The sequence below is a fragment of the Gopherus flavomarginatus genome, chromosome 2 (genome assembly GCF_025201925.1).
Source record: "Gopherus flavomarginatus isolate rGopFla2 chromosome 2, rGopFla2.mat.asm, whole genome shotgun sequence".
NCBI lineage: Eukaryota > Metazoa > Chordata > Testudines > Testudinidae > Gopherus > Gopherus flavomarginatus.
The window spans coordinates 34,790,465-34,810,332 of NC_066618.1; the positions used below are offsets into that span (position 1 = coordinate 34,790,465).

The following is a 19,868-nucleotide window of genomic DNA, read 5'->3' on the forward strand; positions in this document are numbered from 1 at the left end:
GAGAGGAGACCTTAGCCTGATCCTTGCTCAGCTTTGTAATCAATGAGGCTAGCAGTTCTGGGGGGAATAGATGGCCAGCATAGTGGGCAAGCTTCATTTCTTGTTTTCTAAACAAAATCAGACTGTCACAATGGCTGATTCTTGTTTGATTTTTCAGTTACTTGTTTTTAGAATATATTTGTAGTGACTTTTTGTAAGCAGATGTCATAAGAAATGTTTCATGTTAAACTGCAGTTTTCTGTTAAGGTGGGAATAAAGTATTTTCAACCTAGATCATGAAAGGGCATATTTCTGTAATGCTGTATTTCTATAATTCTTAGTATTTAAAAAGAATTGTGTGCTTATTTCCAGGAAACTGACAATATATCGTGTTCTGGAACAGGCAAGGCAAAGGAAAAGCTTTCTAATACGCAATTACTGAATGCAAAAGACAGTACAGCCTTAAAAAAGAAGGAACTTGAGTTTGCCATCTCTCCCATTGGTAGCAATGACTCTGGCTGCAGGCATGATGCAAAAATTGAGCATTTTGATGTAGGGGACACTCCTGTGACTGCATCAGATGTGAAAGATCTAGTCAGAAAATGTCTTTCTGAAAATAAGGCTTGGGAAGAAAAACTTGTGGAAAGAACTGGTGTGGCTAATGAGACAGGAAAGTCTTCCAATTGCCAGCAGCCATGCTCATCGTTGGTTGATCCTGCCAAATGCATCAAAGAGGAGGACATTCTTGAAAAGCCAGGTGTAAAAAGAAGCTTTGAACTAGTTGACACCAGTCCTTTTCAAGAACTTAACTATGTTAAAAAAAGCAATGCAGAATATAAACGTGGCTGTCAAATTTCAGGATTTCAGGCAAACCAAAGCACAGGTTTAACAACGGAAATCCAGTGTTTGATGCTTTCTGGTGATAGAGGTCTACAGGAGACCCATAAAAATGAAGAAAAAGCTAAGGATTCCATCTATAGACTGCAAACATCAGAAAAGTCAGCCACTCCAATAATAGCTAAGAATCTTATGCATGAGCTAAATGCAGATTGTGAAAAAGACAGTAAAAAGGAGTATATTAACTCTAGTTTCTTATGCATTGATGATGAAAAACCTCTTGGAATCTTGAGTGCAGATTCTGATTTATCCTTCCCTGAGATTTCTGTTACAGAGAGCCATTTAGAAAAGCAGCTTTCAGACCTGGATAAGAGTATTAAAGAACTTTCCTTTGAGGAGTCAAAAACTGAGGACATGTCAGTAATGTTGTCCTGTTGTCAAGATGCCTCACCAAGAGGTGAGGAAGAGAATATTGTCCAGGACAGCAAGCCTTTGTGCCATGAACAGGATAACATCCTGAAATGTTTGGTTGAAACTCATACTGATGTAATCTCTTCTCCCTCAGAGGAGATGATGAAAACATTGAACCTCCTTAAAAAAAATGTTGTAGCTTTTCGAAGTTATAACAGTCCAATTAATGTGTCCAATGCATCAGAGCCATCAAGAATTAGCATGGCTTCTTTAGATGTAATGGATCTCTCTCCTGCTTGTAGTGGCTCTTACCCCATGGCTATTACCCCAGCACAAAAGGGAAGATCTTATAGGGTTTATCAGGTATGTGTCCAAGTGTTGTAGTGGTAACTAGTATGTACATGTGATCATTGATTTAATTATTTTATATTATAGTATGGAAGAGTTGAACAAAGGCAAGCAGAGGTAACTTTTGAAAAGGTCAGACTGTGAGTGGATGCACATGCATTGCCAAATTATTGCCTTTCAGCAAGAGCATAGCAATACTCTGTTATCACCCACAATCTGGCCTCTGAAAAATGCTGTCTCAGTCTGCCGTTTTGCAAGGGAAGATCCTTTGTTCAGAATTAAGCAAGGACGATTAAAAAGGGATATACTCCTTTTATTTTTGTCTCACTACACACTCTCTTGGAGCAGTGAGACATTTCCTTTGGGCCACTTATTGTGGGGGTCTTTAGGTTTTCTGTTAGGCTGTGTTTCTTTCTTGACTCTTCTTTTCCTAGCGCAGTATATGAATGCTGTTGAGTGTTTGGCAGTTGCTGTTCTGCTTCATGTTTTGTCTCCCTGTGTAGTTGATGCTGTGATGCGTTCTGTCAGTTTCAATTTAAGAGCGTGTCACTATGACTGAGGCAAAGAAAAACTTCTGTATGCAGGGTGTGAAGTTTTCATTTTAACTGCAGTAATCCTAATTATATTCACAACGATATAAATACGTTTACTGTTACTGAAATATGTATAGCCGTGCTATCTGGACTTCAGAGAAATCGCCATTATCTTAAGTAGCCCATGGGAAGAAGGAAAGGTAAGAGTGCATGTTTCAGTCCCCAGTGCCTGCTATTGTGGTGTTAGTGGCTGTTATGAAAGCTTAACCTAGTAATAGTAACTGTAACTGTTGTTGGGAAGGGGGAAGTTTAAAGCTGACCTAGGAGAGAGGGTATTAGCAGTATGTGCTAAATGCCCCTGGCAGACTGAAGGAGACTAACTTCAATGTGTTAGCTTCAAAAAACCTACTTCTTCTTTCCTGTGAATATCTGGCCTTTTTTGGATTGCTAGCTCCTGCTTCACTGTGAAATCACATTAGCCATGAAACTTAGCTGTAGAATAGAGTTCAGTCTGCACAGTTAGGGCAGCAGCTGCTTTATCTTCTGTACAAGATGGTCTTACAGATTTTTTTTTTTATAATTTTAGGCTGTACATTTAGGTATCGAATTTTATGTAGTAAAACTGAATCTTGTAAAGTCAACCTAGTATTAAAATGAGACCTATGTGCATTCTGATCAGCAGGTTCTGTTGCTAATATGACAGTAAGCATAGTGTGCATTGGACTATTGTATAAAAGATAAAGTTAGGGATCAAGTGAGGGCTACATGTTTGGGACTTAGGGAAGTCTCTATTCTGAAAAGTGATTATGTAACATACACTGTGTTTATTCAGTAGAATCTTACTTTTTTCCACTAAAACAAGATGATTTTACTCTGTCAATCGTTAAGTGCCAGTATAGCTATGGAGAATGTATTTGGATTATCTTCAAGCTCATATGTCAACAATTGTTAATGAAGTACCATTTTAGGGCAATTAGTTGAAATCCCATTGTCTTCAGATGATGCACTGTGCAACCCCACTGAAAGTAAGACTTGCACAGGTTTAACACTGGGCAGAATTTCACCTGCAAAATCTTTTATTGGAGATGAATATATAGCTCAAAGAACCCAGCTTGACTTCCAGATCCCAGGCTGTCAACCGGGCGGACAACTTAAAAACAACAAAAGCCATATTACATATAAATCTGGGATGTAATAGCTGTTGAATCTCATGATGCCATATTCTAGTTTTTAGATGAGCGTTACAATTTAAGATATATTGAATACATATTTATATATATCTACTTTAGCCTGGTTATTGAGCGCACACTGCTAAAGGCTGAGGCTATCTGGACAATCCCCTGTATAAACTACCGTTGAGATTCATAGTGGGAGGAGTCATTCTAATGGCAGTCTGTAAGAAGACTGATATTCTTTCATTTCTTTAAGGGTAATTGCTTTCTATGGTTCTATGATACTAGAGCAATTGTTCAGGAAGAATTCTCATTTATAGCGAAGGAATGGGACTCACTCATTCTTATGCTTTGGGGTAATTGAAATTCATTCAGCAAAAAAAAGATGCAAAACCTGTTGCAGTTCTGACTGCAATTTGTTGTGTGAAGACTGGGCAATAAGCACACTTTTTGGAACTTGGAAATAAAATACTATTAATGTACAAGTTGTAAGATGTATCTTTGATTCATATGAATTATATAAATCTTAAATTAATTGCAGTCCTAGCCAGTATTTTTACTGAGAGGAGAAATAGACTATTGGCTCTTTGTATGACATTTGTATTTGAAATCTTTTCTCTGTCCTTTGGCATAAGACACCTAATCAGGGAAATGCTGACACACCATATAGGACTCCAAAGAGTGTAAGAAGAGGGGCTGCCCCAGTGGAAGGTGAACGCATTTTAGGAACCCCAGACTACCTGGCACCTGAGTTGCTATTAGCAAAGCCTCATGGTAAGAATATTTTTTTATAAATCCAAGAATGTGACTGATGTTTAAAACACCATTTTGTAGACACTTAGGGCTTGATTTGTAAAGATATTTAGGTGCCTAAAGATGCAGATAGGTATTTAGGTGGATTTTCAAAAATGCCTAATTCCTGTTGATTTCAAAGGGAGTTAGATGCCAGGAGCTCTTGAAAATATACCGAGGCACACACGTATATGCATCTTTACATGCATAAATACCTTTGAAAACCTGGCCATTGCTCCTTAATTTTGGACTAGGCATTTGGTTATTTTCAAAATCTAGTCCAGAATTAGAGGGATGTTGAAAAGTGGTTTTTGCAATCATATTTTCTAATAAAATAAGTTTTATTCCATTTATATCAGAGAGCCAACTTGTGTATTTAATGAAAACCATAAAAATACACATTGATTCAGTGCAATATTTCCATTGAATATTCAGGCAGGCTGATTGTGTAGCCACCTTTATTTTGAGTGGAAAATGGTAACAGATTTGAAGACGTCTTAAAACAAAATATCACCTTACTAATCTGCACTAATAATTGAGGTCTGATCCAAGTCAATGGAAAGACTGCCTCAGAGACAAATTGCAAATTAATCTTGCAAATTAGCAAGGAAGCAAACAAGCACAGTTAAAAACAAAAAACAAGGCTAATGCATCACAAAATGCGTTGAATTCATTTTATGATTGTACTTTTATTTGCTACTTAATAGTATGCTAGTAGATTTTCTGTATTATATTTTGTAAACTTAATGAATTATTAGTGATTTCAGACCTCATATGGAACTCTGCTATTAAATCTGCATTGAGAAACAAGAAGACCATTAATTTGTGAATCACCCGTTCATACATAAATGACAGTGAAGTTCCAATATACAACTAAACTACATTGTTTCAATACAATTAAAATACTAGTTATTCTTTTAACATTAAACTTAAATAGCTAAACAAATATTTCCTTAATGATGTAATACTTTGCACTTCTACTTTCGCACTGTGTCCCATCCCAGGATCTCAAAACACCTTACAAACATTAAATCTCAACATCCCTATTATGCAGCATAATCTACACCAGTGGTCCCCAACCTTTTTGTGACCAGTAGCACATGCATGTTTTCAGAAGAGTGTGGTGGGCGCCAACAATTTTTCAAGGCTTATTTTGTATATGTATATTAAATAATATGAAAAACATCATATTTAATATTACATAATATATGAATCCAGAGAGAAGCTGCAAGGACAGAGAACACTGGCGCCCACAGCCCCGGAGTACTCTGTATCCGCAGGCGCGGGACCCCGGCTTCTCTCCCTTGCTGGGCACTAGGCAGGCCCCGTGCCTGCCGGGGCAGGGCTAGCTCTAGGTTTTCTGCCACCCCAAGCAAAAAAAATTTTGGCTGCCCCCCACCCCAGCCCTGGGCTTTCCCCCTCCCCCTCACGCACCCAAATGCACATGGAAGGCATAGGGACTAACCCTCAAACCTTGTACCCAAAGGAATGGGGATCTAGTAAAGAGGGTTCAGGCAGAGGAGCGGGTGTGGTGGTGCTTGGGGGCTCTACATTGGCAGAGAAGTGGGGTGTGATGTATTAGTGGAAGAGGAGAGGGGGTATCAGGAGGGTTGCGGGAGAAGAGGTGCAGGGAAAGAGGGAGGTGTGGGAGGAGAGGACTGGAGGAGGGTATAAGGGGAGAGTACAAAGGGGAAGGGGTTCAGCAAAGGAGCGATGGGAGAAGGTACAAGCGAAGAGGCTGCGAGCAGGGTGGGGGGTGCAAGGGCTGAGAGGGGCAGGCACTGACAGCTGCTTCCCCTGCCCCATGCAGGCAGAGCTGAGAGGATGGACACTGACCCCACGGTGCCCAAGCCGTGGGGGTCCCCCAGCGGGGCAGTATCCTCCACTTGGAGCTGGGCTCTGCCTCTCTCTGTCCCTGGCACTGTGGGGGGCTGAGGCGGGGGAGGTGTGCAGCGAACTAGGTCGGGGGGCATCTCCCTGACAGCTCGGGCTGCCCAGCCACTCGCCCCATCAGCACATGAGCCAGGATACATGCCCCCTGCCCAGCCCTCTCAGGCAGGGAAAGGCTGCGTCACCCTGGGGAGACTCAGAGCAGCAGCAGTGGTGGTAGGAGTGGTGGCAGCAGGACCCCTCCCTGCATCCTGGGCCCCGCATCCCTCCCTCCACGGCTCCTCACACACTCCAGGAGCCCCTCTCACCGCTGCAGCCCAGGCTTGGCTCCAGGGGACAATGCTCTGCTCTCAAGCAGCAGGGCTCTGGCCAGGGCTGGCTCCCGGCTTTTTGTTGCCCCAAGCATCCCCAGAGTTTTCTGTCCCCGGCAGGTGCGGGGCCGCGGCTTGTCTCTGGCTTAAGCTGCGGCCCCACGCCTGCCAGGGACCGAGAACACTGGTGCCCACAGCCTGCAGCTCCAGAGTTCTCTGTCTCGGGCAGGTGGCTTCTCTTCCCTGCTGGGCACTAGGTGGGTGCACATAAATGCCCTGGCAGGCACCATGGCACCCGTCGGCACCGTGTTGAGGACCACTGATTATGTATTTAATGAAGGAGAAACTGAGATTCTTCTTCTAGTGCTTGCTCGTGTCCATTCCATGATAGATATCTGCGCATGCCACATGCACAATTGCTGGAAATTTTTCCCTTAGGGATATCCATAGGACTGACTGTAGTTCCCCTGGAGCCACATGTGTATGCACCTGTCTAAGGGACGCCGCTGGCTCCACACCCCCTGAGTTCCTTCTTACCACCCATGATGGTTGCTTGGAATGATCCCACATGCTCTTGCAATGCTTTCTCAGTAGTTTGGACTTTATAGTCTATTGTATAGTAGTATATAATTATTAGTTAGTATTAGTGTATATAATGGTCCCTGAGGGACTCTTGTCCCAAGGGCTGGGCATGCCCCGGTCTCCATGCTTCAAGCTGTGTATGCCCTGCAGCAAGCCCATGCCAGTCAGTGACCTGCACTTTCACTGTCTAAAGTGCCTCAGAGAAACTTACATTAAAGAGATGTGCCAGATTTGCAGAGGCTTGAGGTCATGCACTCATGTAGACAGCCCTCAGACCAGCCTCGGAGCCAAGTCGCTCTGAACTGGTGCCGAGCACTTTGGTTTCCATGTGAAGTGCTCCACCAGCACCATGCTCTTCCCAGCACTGTTCTCCACCCTTGGTTCCAAGGAAGAAGCATAAGATACAGCAAACCAAGAAAGAGTGCTCTCCGATGTTGAAGAGGGACAAGCGGGAGTGGCTGACACAGTGAGACCATGCTGGTCTGCTCATCCTCCCCAGAGCCATAGTCTGCTTCAGCAACTCTGCCTAGAGCACCATATCCGGTCTGGGTCCCACCTCTAACTCCTGGGAGCCGTCATGGAATTTTGAGCCTACAGGCCCCTTCAATTCTGGTGGCTTTCCAGGCAGCAAAGGATTTGATGTCCCTCACAATCCTGCCCATCCTCAAAGCCCCCTGCCAGCCAGGGCTACTGGGGATAGAAGGAATCAAGAGTCGGTACATTCCATTGGCGCACCAACCATCACAGCACTGTCCATAGGAAAACCCTCCATGATCCTGCTGCAGCGGTCTCCCACCCATCGTCTGTCACCGGTTCCCCAGCACCACCTGAAGGCGGAAGCAGTTATGGCATTGTCTCTGAGAGAAGAATCCTCTTCAGAGTCTGAGGGGGAATCCTTCACCCTGCTGAAGAAGTACCTGTACCCAATCTACGCGTCAGACTTTATTAGCGACCCCCCCAGCTAGCTCTTGGCCACCAGGCCACTGACTGATGCAGTGGCATTATTGGAACCCGTAGGGGTTTCCCTGGTTCCAGGGCCCCTTCCCATCAGTCATACTCAGTGGTGTCCAAGAGGTGAGCCACTGTTTCGTCCTGCCTGGCACTGAACCCTGACTACCAAGGGCCCAGAAGTGGCCCCAATGGAAGTGACGCAGGTGGAGGAGGAAGAAGCAGCCCCTCCTCCAGGGCTAGCCTCTACCTAGTCATCTCCATATGAGGTGATCTCAGCCCTAGTAACCTGCTTCCACCAGATGACTTCAGGACTCATCAAGAGCTCCTGAAATGGGTCGCCACAAACTTGGGACTGGAAGCTGAGGATCTGAAGGAGTCTGTGCACAGCTTAAGTTATAGGCTGGCTGCAGCGGTTCCCTCCAGAGTGGCCCTACCAGTTAATGAGGTGGCATTGAAACCTGTCAGGGAGCTATGGCAGATCTCTTCATCTCTGCCCCCTACCTCAAAAAGGGCAGAGAAGTACTATGTGCCAGCCAGCCAGTTCAAGTCCCTGTACTCGCTCCCATCACCCCCGCAGTGTCCCTGATGGTGTTGGCCACAAACAAGCGGGACAGATAGGGCCATTGAGCCTCCCTCAAAAAATTGGACCTGTTCGGATGCAAGGTTTCTTCGACTGGCAGCCTCCAGCTACATACCTCTAATCAGCAGGTATTGCTGGGGAGGTACGATTTTAACCTGTGGGACTTGATGGCCAAGTTCAGCGACTCCCTACCACAGGAGTCAAGGCAGGAGTTCATGGCCATCCTGGAAGAAGGCAAAATGGTGGCCAGGACCTCCCTCCAAGCAGCTCAGGATACTGCTGACTCAGCAGTCAGAACAATTGTCAGCTGTCACCATGAGGCGCTACTGGTGGCTCCAGTCATTGGACCTCATGAAGTGCAGCGGTCCATCTAAGACCTCTCCTTCGAGGATACCTTCCATTCTCCAAACAGACTGACTCCAACTTTCATGACCTCAAAGACTTGAGAGCCATGCTTTGTTCCCTGGGCCTTTATACACCCCCCAGCCTCAAGGAATCATTTCAGACCTCAGCAGCCTCCTAGGTTTCTGGCACTGCCCAGGCAGGAGCCCTACAAAAGAAAGGCAAAGGGCTATAACACCATCAACCCCTACCTTCTGCCTCAGCTTCTCAGTTGGACTCACATAGGTATCCCGGCAGGGCCAGGCAGGCCTTTCAAAGATACACCCGAGGATGGTATACCAGACTCAGCTCCAAATATATTCCCCCTTCTGCCCAGTGTGGCCTTACATAACATCAGACTGCGGAGTGATCAGCACTATAACAGTCGGTTACACCCTCCAGTTTTCATCCACCCCACCCTCCCACCCCCATCCCTCTTCAGGCACCCTTCTCACAAACAGCTTGTCGTCTAGGAGGCGCCAGCCCTCTTACGTGTGGGAGCTGTAGGGGAGGATCCTAAAGACTTGAGAAGGAAGGGGTTTTACTCCCAATATTTCCTAAACCTGAAAGCCAAGGGGGTCTACAGCCCATCCTGGACCTGTGTAGTCTCAACAAATATCTCAAGAAACTGAAGTTCCACGTGGTATCCCTGATCTCCATCATTCCTCCCTGGATCCAGGAGACTGGTACTCTGCCCTCGATTTGAAGTACGCTTATTTCCACATTTCCATTTTCTCTGGGAATGGGAGATTCCTCAGGTTTGTGGTGGGCCAACGCCACTACCAATGCACAACTCTTCCCTTTGGCCTGTTGGCAGCCCCACAAGTTTTCACAAAGTGCATGACAGTAGTTGCCGCCTTCTTCGGACATCAAGGAGCACAAGTCTACCTTTACTTTGGAGATTGAGTGATCGAAGGCCTCTCATGGGTCCAGGTTCAGCACAGCATTGACATAGTATGAGTCACCTTTCAGGAACTGGGTCCGTTAATAAATGAGCAGAAGTCAACTTTGGTCCTGGTTCAGAGAACAGAGTTCATCAGAGCAATGCTCAGCTCCACCCGGCCATGGCCTATTTACCAAAAGCCAGATTCCGAACTATGTCAGACCTGATCGCCCAGGTCGCAGCCCATCCTTTTACAACCGCTCAGGTCTGCCTCAAACTGTTGGGTTACATGATGGCATGTACCTATATGGCGCAGTACAATCAGCTATGATTCAGACCCTTAGATGTGGCTGGAGTCAGTCTACTCCCCGGGCAGAGACCAACTGGACTTGGTACTCACAATTCCACTGCCCATCCTAGCTTCACTGACTTGGTGGAGAAACTCATGTTCTAAAATGAAGGAGGTACCCTTTGCCACCCTGTGTCTGTTAGTAACCTTGGTTTCGGACATGTCAGACTTAAGGTGGGGAGCCCACCTCAACAATTTCAGGGCCTCTGGTTCAAGGAAGAACTGGAGGGATAGCTCAGTGGTTTGGGCATTGGCTTGCTAAACCCAGGGTTGTAAGTTCAATCCCTGAGGGGGCCATTTAGGGAACAGGGGTAAAAATCTGTCTGGGGATTGGTCCTCCTTTGAGCAGAGGGTTGAACTAGATGGCCTCCTGAGGTCCCTTCCAACCCTGATATTCTATGTTTCTTCCTGTATGTAAATGTGAGAGACCTCAGGGCAATATGCTTGGCTTGCCAGGTTCCTTCCCCAGATCTTAAGCAGGGTGGTGGAGGTCTTGAGGGATAACACAGCCTCAATGTTTTACATTAACAAGCAGAAGGAAGCTCACTCTTCAGCCCTTTGTCAAGAGTTCCTCCAGGTCTGGGACTTCTGTGAAAAGCATGCCAGTCATCTCAAGTGTCACATTTCCTGGGAGCCTGGAATGCACTGGCGGGTCACCTCAGCAGATGCTTTTCCTCTCACCATGAGTGGGCGCTGCACCCAGAGGTCACCTGTGTCTCATCTTCAGGAAGTGGGGGCCTCCCCAGGTGGAGGATCTGTTCACCACCAAACAGAACAGGAAATGCCATCAGTTCTGTTCGCTGCATGGTCTCACCAGGGGCTCCTTCTCTGATGCCTTCCTGCTCTTGGGGGAAGATTGCCTGCTGTGTGCCTTCCCACTGATCCCCTTGACGTACAAAGTCCTCTTAAAGAACAAGAGGGACACAGTGAAGGTTATCCTGATAGCTCTGGTGTGGCCATGCCAACATTGGTTGGGCATGCTTCTGGACCTCTCAGTGGCAGCTCCGCTCATGCTCCCACACCATCCCAACTTGATTTCACAAGACCACAGCCTGTTGCTTCACCCCAACCTCCCCTCCCTGCACCTGGCTGGCATGGCTGAACCCTGAAGAGCAGGCCTGCTCAATGCAGGTTCAGCAAGTCCTGCTAGGTAGCAGAAAGCCTTCCGCCAGAGCTACCTATTTAGCTAAGTGGAAATATTTCACTTGAGCCTCTGAACAGAATCTTACACCATGCTGGTCTTCTCTGCAGTCTCTTTTGGATTATCCACTCCATCTAAAACATCAGGGTCTGGTTCTCTCATCTATTAAGGTTCACTTGGCAGCCATCTCAGCCTTCCACCCTCCAGTGCAGGGCAGATCAGTGTTCTCCCATGAGATGATGGTCAGGTTTCTCAAGAGCTTGGAAAGACTCTACCCTCAGGTTTGTGACCCAATTTCCCCAGGGGAGTTAAACTCTGTTAACCTCTGCTGTTCGTCTAGGGGTTACAGTGAATGAGAAGCTGGATATGAGTCAACAGTGTGCCCTTGTTGCCAAGAAGGCTAACGGCATTTTGGGCTGTATAAGTAGGGGCATTGCCAGCAGATAAAGGAATGTGATCATTCCCCGCTATTCGACATTAGTGAGGCCTCATCTAGAGTACTGTGTCCAGTTTTGGGCCCCACACTACAAATAGGATGTGGAAAAATTGGAAAGAGTCCAGCTGAGGGCAACAAAAATGATTAGGGGGCTGGAGCACATGACTTATGAGGAGAGGCTGAGGGAACTGGGATTGTTTAGTCTGCTGAAGAGAAGAATGAGGGGGGATTTGATAGCTGCTTTCAACTACCTGAAAGAGTGTTCCAAAGAGGATGGATTTAGACTGTTCTCAGTGGTACCTGATGACAGAACAAGTCTCAGGTTGCAGTGGGGGAAGTTTAGGTTGGATATTAGGAAAAATTTTTTCACTCAGAGTGGTGAAGCACTGGAATGGGTTACCTAGGGAGGTGGTGGAATCTCCTTCCTTAGAGGTTTTTAAGGTCAGGCTTGACAAAGCCCTGGCTGGGATGTTTTAGTTGAGAATTGGTCCTGCTTTAAGCAAGGGGTTGGACTAGATGACCTCCTGAGGTACCTTCCAACCCTGATATTCTATGTTGAAGCTCACACACACGCCCCCCCCCCACCCTTTGAGTCATTGGCATCTTATTCTTTAGTGCTTCTCTCTTGGAAGGTCGCCTTCCTGGTGCTGATCACCTCGACCAGAAGGGTCTCTGAGATCAAAGCACTGACATCAGAATCCCTTATACCAGGGGGTCTCAAACTGGGGGTCGGGACCCCTCAGGGGGTCGCAAGGTTATTACATGGGGGGTCACGAGTTGTCAGCCTCCATCCCAAACCCCGCTTTGCCTCCAGCATTTATAATGGTGTTAAATATATAAAAAAGTGTTTTCAATTTATAAGGGGGCGTCACTCTCAGAGGCTTGCTATGTGAAAGGGGTCACCACTACAAAAGTTTGAGAATTACTGCCTTATCTGGTGTTCTTCAAGGACAAGGTCCAGCTGCGCCCCCATCTGGCCTTTCCTTCCGAAGGTGGTGGTGTAATTCCATAGCAACCAGGACATTTTTCTGCCTGTCTTCTTTTCAAAACCTCACAAGACCACTGAGGAATGTCTTCTCCATATATTAGAGGTTAGGTGGGCCCTGGCCTTTTATATTGAGAGAACTAAGCCCTTCTGCAAGTCTATGCAACTCTTTGTAGCAATAGCGGAAAGGATGAGAGGATTACCTGCATCATCCCAAAGAATCTTGTCCTGGCTAACAGCCTGTATCCGAGCTTGCTACAAGCAGGCAAAGGTCCTGCCTGTGGCCATCGTGATCACTCATTCCACGAGAGCTCAGGCTTCGTCAGCAGTGTTCCTCATACAGGTACCAGTCCAGGACATCTGCAAAACTGCAGCATGGTCGTCAGTTCATACCTTTGCATCCAACTACGCCATCCCACAATAGGCCCATGACCATGCCAGTTTCGGGAGAGCAGTGTCACAATCAGCATGTCCATGAACTCCAAGCTCACCTCCAGGGGTACTGCTTGTGAATGACCTAGCATGGAATGTGCATGAGCAAACTCTCAAAGAAGAAAAAAAGTTGCAACTCGAAGAACAGTAGTTATGAGAGGTTAGTATTGCTCATATCCATTCCATGGCCCACCCTCCTACCCTGCCGTTGGAGTTACCAGGATGAAGGAACTGTGAAAGTAAGGAACTGGCGGCATCCCTTATACCGGAGCATACGTGTGCGGCTCCAGAATGCTCTAGAGCTGGTCCTGTGGATACCACTAAGGGAAAGATCTCTGGCAACTGTGCATGTGTCATGCACACACCTAGCATGGTTACAAAAAGTTAGTAACCATTTTTTCAGAACAATTTACTGAAGACCATGCAGGAAATCAGTGCAGACCTAGGAATAGGAACCAGTGGTGAAATCCAGGCCCCACTGACTTCAGTGGAGCCAGGTCTTCAACCCAGAACTCTTGACTCTCTAGTGCTTTAGCTAAATATACCATCCTTCTTCTAACTATATTTAGGTTTGGTTAAATTAGCTGTTGAATCAACTGTTAATTTATACAATTTGCCTTGCAATTTGAAGCAGTCTTGATTTCCAGTACTTTCTAGTGGTAAAGCAAAATTTCAGCCCAACTTTACATATTAACATTAACAAGAAGGATAAGCTTCCTGTTCAGTTATTCTTTTTACTTAAAACACTTAGTGTGATTTACTTTTTGTAATTAGAGTATATTTTACACTGGCATTTTTTTTAAGGTTCTGACCTATAAATTTTTAAGCAAACACAATTTTAAAGAGTAGCTTTCCATACATAGTATCAATGAGGCACCTTACTTGTTTAATTTTATCCCATATACTTGGAGACCCAATAAAATTCTGTCTGGCTTCTGCTACTTGTATTTGTGGAGTTCTCCAAGTTAGAGGGTGAAATGAGTTAACAAGCAGCAACTAAGAAAGATATATTCTTCAAGTGCTTGTTTATGTCTATTCCAAGTTAATGTATGTGTGCCGCGTGCCCAGTCGTCAGAAGGTTTTTCCCCAAGCAGTATCTGTTGCATCAGCTGTGGAACCACCTGGAGTCGCGCCTTCATGGCAGCATATATCGGTCCCTGCTGACCCACCACCTCTTGAGTTCCTTCTGAATGCTCGTGATGGTCACTGGAGCTGCTTCTCTCTTGCTATGGCAAGCGATTTTCTCTTTGTATCCTGTAAATAATTAGTGTTGTAAAAATAGTATTATAGTAAGTTAGATAAGTTCCTGTTTGGGTCCCCCACCACCATGTTCTTACCCTCCCAGGGACCAAGGCATGCCTTGGTCTCAAGGGCTCAAGCCATGCGGGTCCTTTCAGAAGCCTGTGCCTAGAGGCAACCCCACAACTCTTGTTTAAAGTGCTTGGGAGAAGCCCACCAGACCGACAGGTTCAAAATCTGCAAAGGCTTCCACTCAAGAACCAAAAAGGAGCTGGAGTTTAGATTAAAATTGCTCCTCAAGGAGTCAGCTCTCCATCCCCAGCCAGCCTGTGTCAGACCTGAAACCTAGCGCTTCAGTGCGGCGCGCATTGGCCTCTGTGAGAGAGCCTGCAGTACTGATAAGGGACTTGGGGTCTAGAGACCCTCAGCACTGAAGATTTCCAGTGTGGTTACTCAGCACCGCTCACGTTCGCTGGGGACGCAGAAGAAGCAGAAGTAATCTGATAGAGGGCATTTGCCCACAACCAGAGCAGTGGAGCGCGAAAGCAGTTAGCGGAGTGCATCCCACGCTGGGACACTCAGCCCCTGCTCAGGTTAAACTGACACTGTCAATTCTGGCCTTGCAGAGAGGTCCGTCAACTCTGGTTCTGGTGGACTCCCCTGCACGGGAGAGCCAGGTGGAGGAGTTGGATCTTTGTTCCACCCTGGACACGTTCAAGGGAGCCCCAGGCCTCAGAGCTATGGCAGCTTTCACAGTTCCTGGCACCACAAAGAAGTACTGTGCCTTCAAAGGGCAAACTAGCCATGATGCGTCAACAATCACCTTCCCCGCAGCACCACTCTCGGCCACTGCCTCATTTGGCACTGCCATGGTCACCTGGAACAGAGTCATCTTCGGATTCAGAGGTGGAATCGTACATGTTGAAACAGAGCCAGCATCAATCGCGACAGGAGGAGGGGCAGCAGTCCCCTACAATGTCCTGGCCACCAAGCCCAGGGGCCTGGCTCAAGTTCTCTGTCAGTCACCTCGGAAAGGTGGGCTTCTCCGACATTGTCAATAGTCAGGGTAGATTTAATTTAAATAACTAGTCAGGAAGACTCGATTTAATCATGGATTTCTACATAAAAGTGCATTCTTGTTGGTTGTTATAACCTTAATACATATTCTTCACAACTCAGAGATGTAGGTTTCATTTTTAGAAGTAACGTACTGTACATTTTTTAAGTGATTTATTTTTGGAAACTTTTCAGATTAGTTTTACAGCTATAAGAAAATGAATGATTTAGTTATTTCATTTTACCAAAGGTAATTGAAGCAGGTATTTATGAAGTCATTGGGAAGTGAACTATCTCCAATTCAAGAAGTTAATCATTAATATTTGGAAGATTTTTTTTGCCATGCTGTATTGGGAGGAGAGCATCATCAGACAGACATTTAAATTGTTTTACTGAACTAAACCAACGTTATGTATTCTGGATTTTTTTCTTCAACAGCAAATATACAATATTTTAACAAAACAAGCATATGAATTTTTGAATTTAAACATTCAAGTTTCTTAAAATCTGATTTGTTTTTGTTAAAATTGATAACTAAAATAGTTAAATATTTTTTAAAAAATTTAATTGACTATGTCAGCCAGGTCAACATGAGAAACTTAAAATATTGGCTTCTGCAGCTAACTCAGTCATCTCTACCTTCATTTTCCTGTTTGTTCATAATCTGGAAAAGAAAAAGAAGCCTTTCTGCTTTTTCAGGTCCCCAATGATTTCTCAATTTAGAATGAATTAGTCCAAAGGAAGAAAATATTCTTTTAACAGCAGTACCTTCTTCTGCCGGTGTAGAAAGTGAGATTGTCACTTTAAAAGTCTCCGAATCCAAGTGCCTAAGTGACTTCCACCAATTCACTGGTGTGACTTTGATGATGATGTTTTAAAGGAACATATTTCTTGAATGGTTCAATCTTAGCTCTGAAGTTTATTATAGTTGGCATTATGGAGGGATGATTGCTGGATGTCCATGTCATAGCCAATTCTTCTTCTTCCGCAGTTAAGGTTTGCCCCTGGTACTGAGTATTGAGAATGTTTGTTTGCAAGAAAATGAGATGGAAATAGTGCTTGTCTCATTTGTTTTGTTTTTTTTAATGCTTGTAATTTAACTCTGTCATTGTATATTTCTCTTTTTAAGATCTCATTCAGTTCCTTCCAAATTTCAACAGCATCAGCAATAAAACAGCTATTTCCCTGCATTTTGTCCAAGACTACAGAAATAGGCTTCCGGACACAAATTTCTCTTAAAACCAACGTTGAGAACTTTGGCTGTGACAGTGCCATCTATTCCGTCACGATTTTGTTCACAAACTATCATATTAGGCCAGTTCTTGAGATAGTGCTCAAAACAATCTACTACTGAGTTCCATCACACGTCTTGTGGGTGAGTTTGCTTGGTTCCTCCCACTTTTTTCAGAGTAGCTGATGCAAAGTGGTGGTTACGGAAGTATTTTGCAATTTCAACAACATTAGCCTTTATTTCTGGAACACTGAAGTCTTCGGCTAGGAGGTGCATCAAAAGAGCACTGCAACCACATGTTATTAGCTTGGGACTGTCTTAACTCTCTCTCCTAAATTTCTTATCATCTTGGATACATTTGCAGCATTGCCTGTGACCAAGCTGCATACTAGACATTTTAATTTTTTTTCACAGTTTGTTATAGCTTTTACTGCTACTTCTTGTAAGTATTCTGCTGTGTGTGCATTTCCTGATGTATCAATTGTTTCTGTAAGGAAGACATTCCCTTCTGTTGTCACACAAGCACATACAAGAGCATCATTGTGGACATTGCTCCACCCATCAAGACTCAGGTTAATAATTTCACCCTCTAGACCTTTTTGCACACTGCTCAATTTCTCTTTTATACACTTTATCCACCAATTTGCCTGTGACATCTGCTCTGTTGGGTGGACTGTATCCTGGTCTTAATGACTGAACCGTGTTAATGAAGTCTGGGTTCTCGATCATACAGAAAGAGTTTGTTGCATAAACAAACTGGGCAATTTTTTCATCAATTACCTCTTTTTGTAATCTGCTGGTTCTTATCACAAACGTATCTATGGTTGTTTCTGGATGATGGAGATTTTTTTTTCTTTTTGCTACAGTTGATATACTGTGGCTATGTGATATACATGATGTGACTGAAACACTATCATTGGTAGATAACTCTGAAACTATAGAAAATGATGGTGATCTTGAAGGTGGATAGTCTTCAGAATCCTGTATGTTGAGGATGGACTCTCCTAAAAAAAAAAAAAAAAAAAAAAAATCAATGCAGTTACTTAATTATTGTTACCATACTGCTCATTTAGTATTATTCATTGCATTCACTGACACTCAGTATTACTTTAAAGATGAAATTGTAAAAGGAAGATCTGCCTATTTCAGCCATTTATTTTTTATCACAATTGCATCTAAAATGATAGTACCATAGAGTAACAACTATATTTTTTGCTCAAACATGATAATTCAAGAATAGTTCAGAAGGAAGACAAGCAGTGTGCAAGAGACATCCGCGTAAGATGATCTCCGCGAACTGCAGGGACAAGAGGACCAGGTGCTGCCAAGAGCATCTTCCTCATCCTTCCATGATGAGGCAGTGGTGGGCTCGTCTGCCACGTTGCCATCTATGGACAACAGAGCCCACCAGGAACTACTCAGAAGAGTGGCTCAGAACTTGAGCCTCCAGGTGGAGGTGGAGGTGGTGGCGAAGGAGACTGACCCTATGGTGCACATCCTGATACCTGAAAGTCCTTCTGGGGTGGCCTTACTCCTAATTAAGACCACCCAAAACACCACCAAGACTCTATGGCAGACACTTGCCTCTCCTCCCACCCCCTCTCAGCCAAAGAGGTGGAAAGAAAGCACTTTGTACTGTCTAAGGGGTACGAATACCTATTTACTCCCCTTCAGCTGGGCACATTAGTTGTGGCGGCTGCAAATGAAAAAAAGAGGCCAGGGCAGTAGGGACCAACGCCCGAATGTAAAGATGCAAAGAAGCCGAATCTCTTCAATCCATAAGGTCTACTCTACTGAAGGGCTCCAGCTTCGCACTGCAAATCAGCTACAATTTTAATTTTTGGAACGCTCTGACCAAGTTTAAAGAGTTGCTTCCAACTGAATCCAGGTCAGAGTTCAGGGGCATCCTCGACGAGGGCAAGGTCATAGCAAGAACCTCCTTGCAAGCCTCTCTAGACTCAGTGGACACAACAACTTGTATTGTGTTGATTGCAGGCTTCGGGCCTCCGGCACAAGGTCCAGCAAACAATTCAGGACTTTCCCTTCAAAGGATCAGGGTTGTTCTCGGAGCAAATGAACTCTAACCTCCACAATCTCAAAGACTTGTGAGCGACTAAAATCTTTGTGGCTTCATACACCCACAAAGGAAATGTTTCAGATGGCAGCCTCCGCTACACTTCTACCTTGCTCTCATCGTAGGCAGGATTACAGCAGGAAGTGTGGCAGGAATAATAGGAAACAGCCACCTCAGCCCTCTTCTAACCAAGACCAGGACTTGGTGATGCAGTCTTTGGCCCCCAAACAAAACTTTTGAAGGTGCACCAGACCAGATCCCGGATCCTTCCCCCCATTTTGTGAACTATCCCATTTCTACCATCCCTGGGCCCAGATCACCTCAGACCAATGGGTCTTGCACATGGTAGAATTGGATATTCTCTTCAATTCTGATCTCTTCTTCCCTCCCAACCCCCTTCTCCGTCCCTCTTCAGGGACCCTTCTCACAAGCATCTTCTCATATGGGAGGCACAAATACTCCCAGAAGCCGGAGTGGTAGAGGAGGTTCCTCAGGAGTTCATGGATAATGGGTTTTATTAATGGTATTTCCTAATCCCAAAAGCCTAGGGTGGGCCACGGCCTATTTTAGACCTGCAAAACCTCAGATTCATGAAGAAGCTGAAGTTCTGCATGGTCTACCTGACTTCCATTATCCCTTCCCTGCATCTGGGGGATTAGGACACTGCCCTCAGTTTGAAGGATGCATACTTTCACGTGTCCATAGTCCTGTTCCACAGGTGGTTCCTCCAGTTTGTGGTCAACAACACTTGTCATCAGTTTACCGTTCTTCCCTTTGGCCTATCGGTGGCCCCTCACATGTTCACCAAGTGCATGTTGGTTGTAGCTGCCTTCCCGGGGAGGTGAGAGTACAAGTATTCCTGTATCTAGATGACAGGCTAATCAAAGGCCATACCAGGAGTCAGGTGGAGGAGCACATGAGCCTAATAAAGTTGACTTTTGATAGGCTCGGCCTAATACTGAATGTGACAAAGTCAACTCTAACCCTCACTCTGAGGATAGAGTTCATGCGAGCTCTTCTAGACTCCGGTCAAGCTAATGCATTCCTCCCAGAATCGCATTTTCTGGCAGTAGGCGCCATCATAGAGGATTTAAGATGATATCCCACTACCACAGTGCAAAATTGCCTGAAGCTGCTGTCATGTGGCCGCTTGTATGTATGTAGTACAGCATGCGAGACTACAGCTCTGACCTCTTCAGGCCTGGCAGGCCTTACTGTGCACACTAAACGGAGACTAGCTAGAAAAGATAATCACATTTCCTCCACTAGTTATTG

At 45.2% G+C, this 19,868-nt stretch overlaps 2 protein-coding genes across 6 annotated transcripts in view; one reads left to right on the forward strand and one right to left on the reverse strand.

The window, feature by feature from the left end:
* Positions 1–19,868, forward strand: part of MASTL (microtubule associated serine/threonine kinase like) — a 48,072-nt gene that overhangs the window by 20,168 nt on the left and 8,036 nt on the right. For 3 of the 5 annotated variants that reach the window (XM_050939029.1, XM_050939030.1, XM_050939034.1), the window contains exons 8-10: positions 352–1,590; positions 2,246–2,308; positions 3,916–4,054. In XM_050939029.1, coding sequence (XP_050794986.1) covers positions 352–1,590; positions 2,246–2,308; positions 3,916–4,054 — 1,441 coding nt within the window. The remainder of the gene's footprint in view (positions 1–351; positions 1,591–2,245; positions 2,309–3,915; positions 4,055–19,868) is intronic. The other 2 variants (XM_050939031.1, XM_050939032.1) reach the window with 1 other exon arrangement.
* The window catches only part of ACBD5 (acyl-CoA binding domain containing 5), a 66,432-nt gene continuing 63,840 nt past the window's right edge, over positions 17,277–19,868 (reverse strand). Inside the window, exon 14 of the mRNA XM_050939108.1 lies at positions 17,277–17,523. Coding sequence (XP_050795065.1) covers positions 17,493–17,523 — 31 coding nt within the window. The 3' untranslated portion in view covers positions 17,277–17,492. The remainder of the gene's footprint in view (positions 17,524–19,868) is intronic.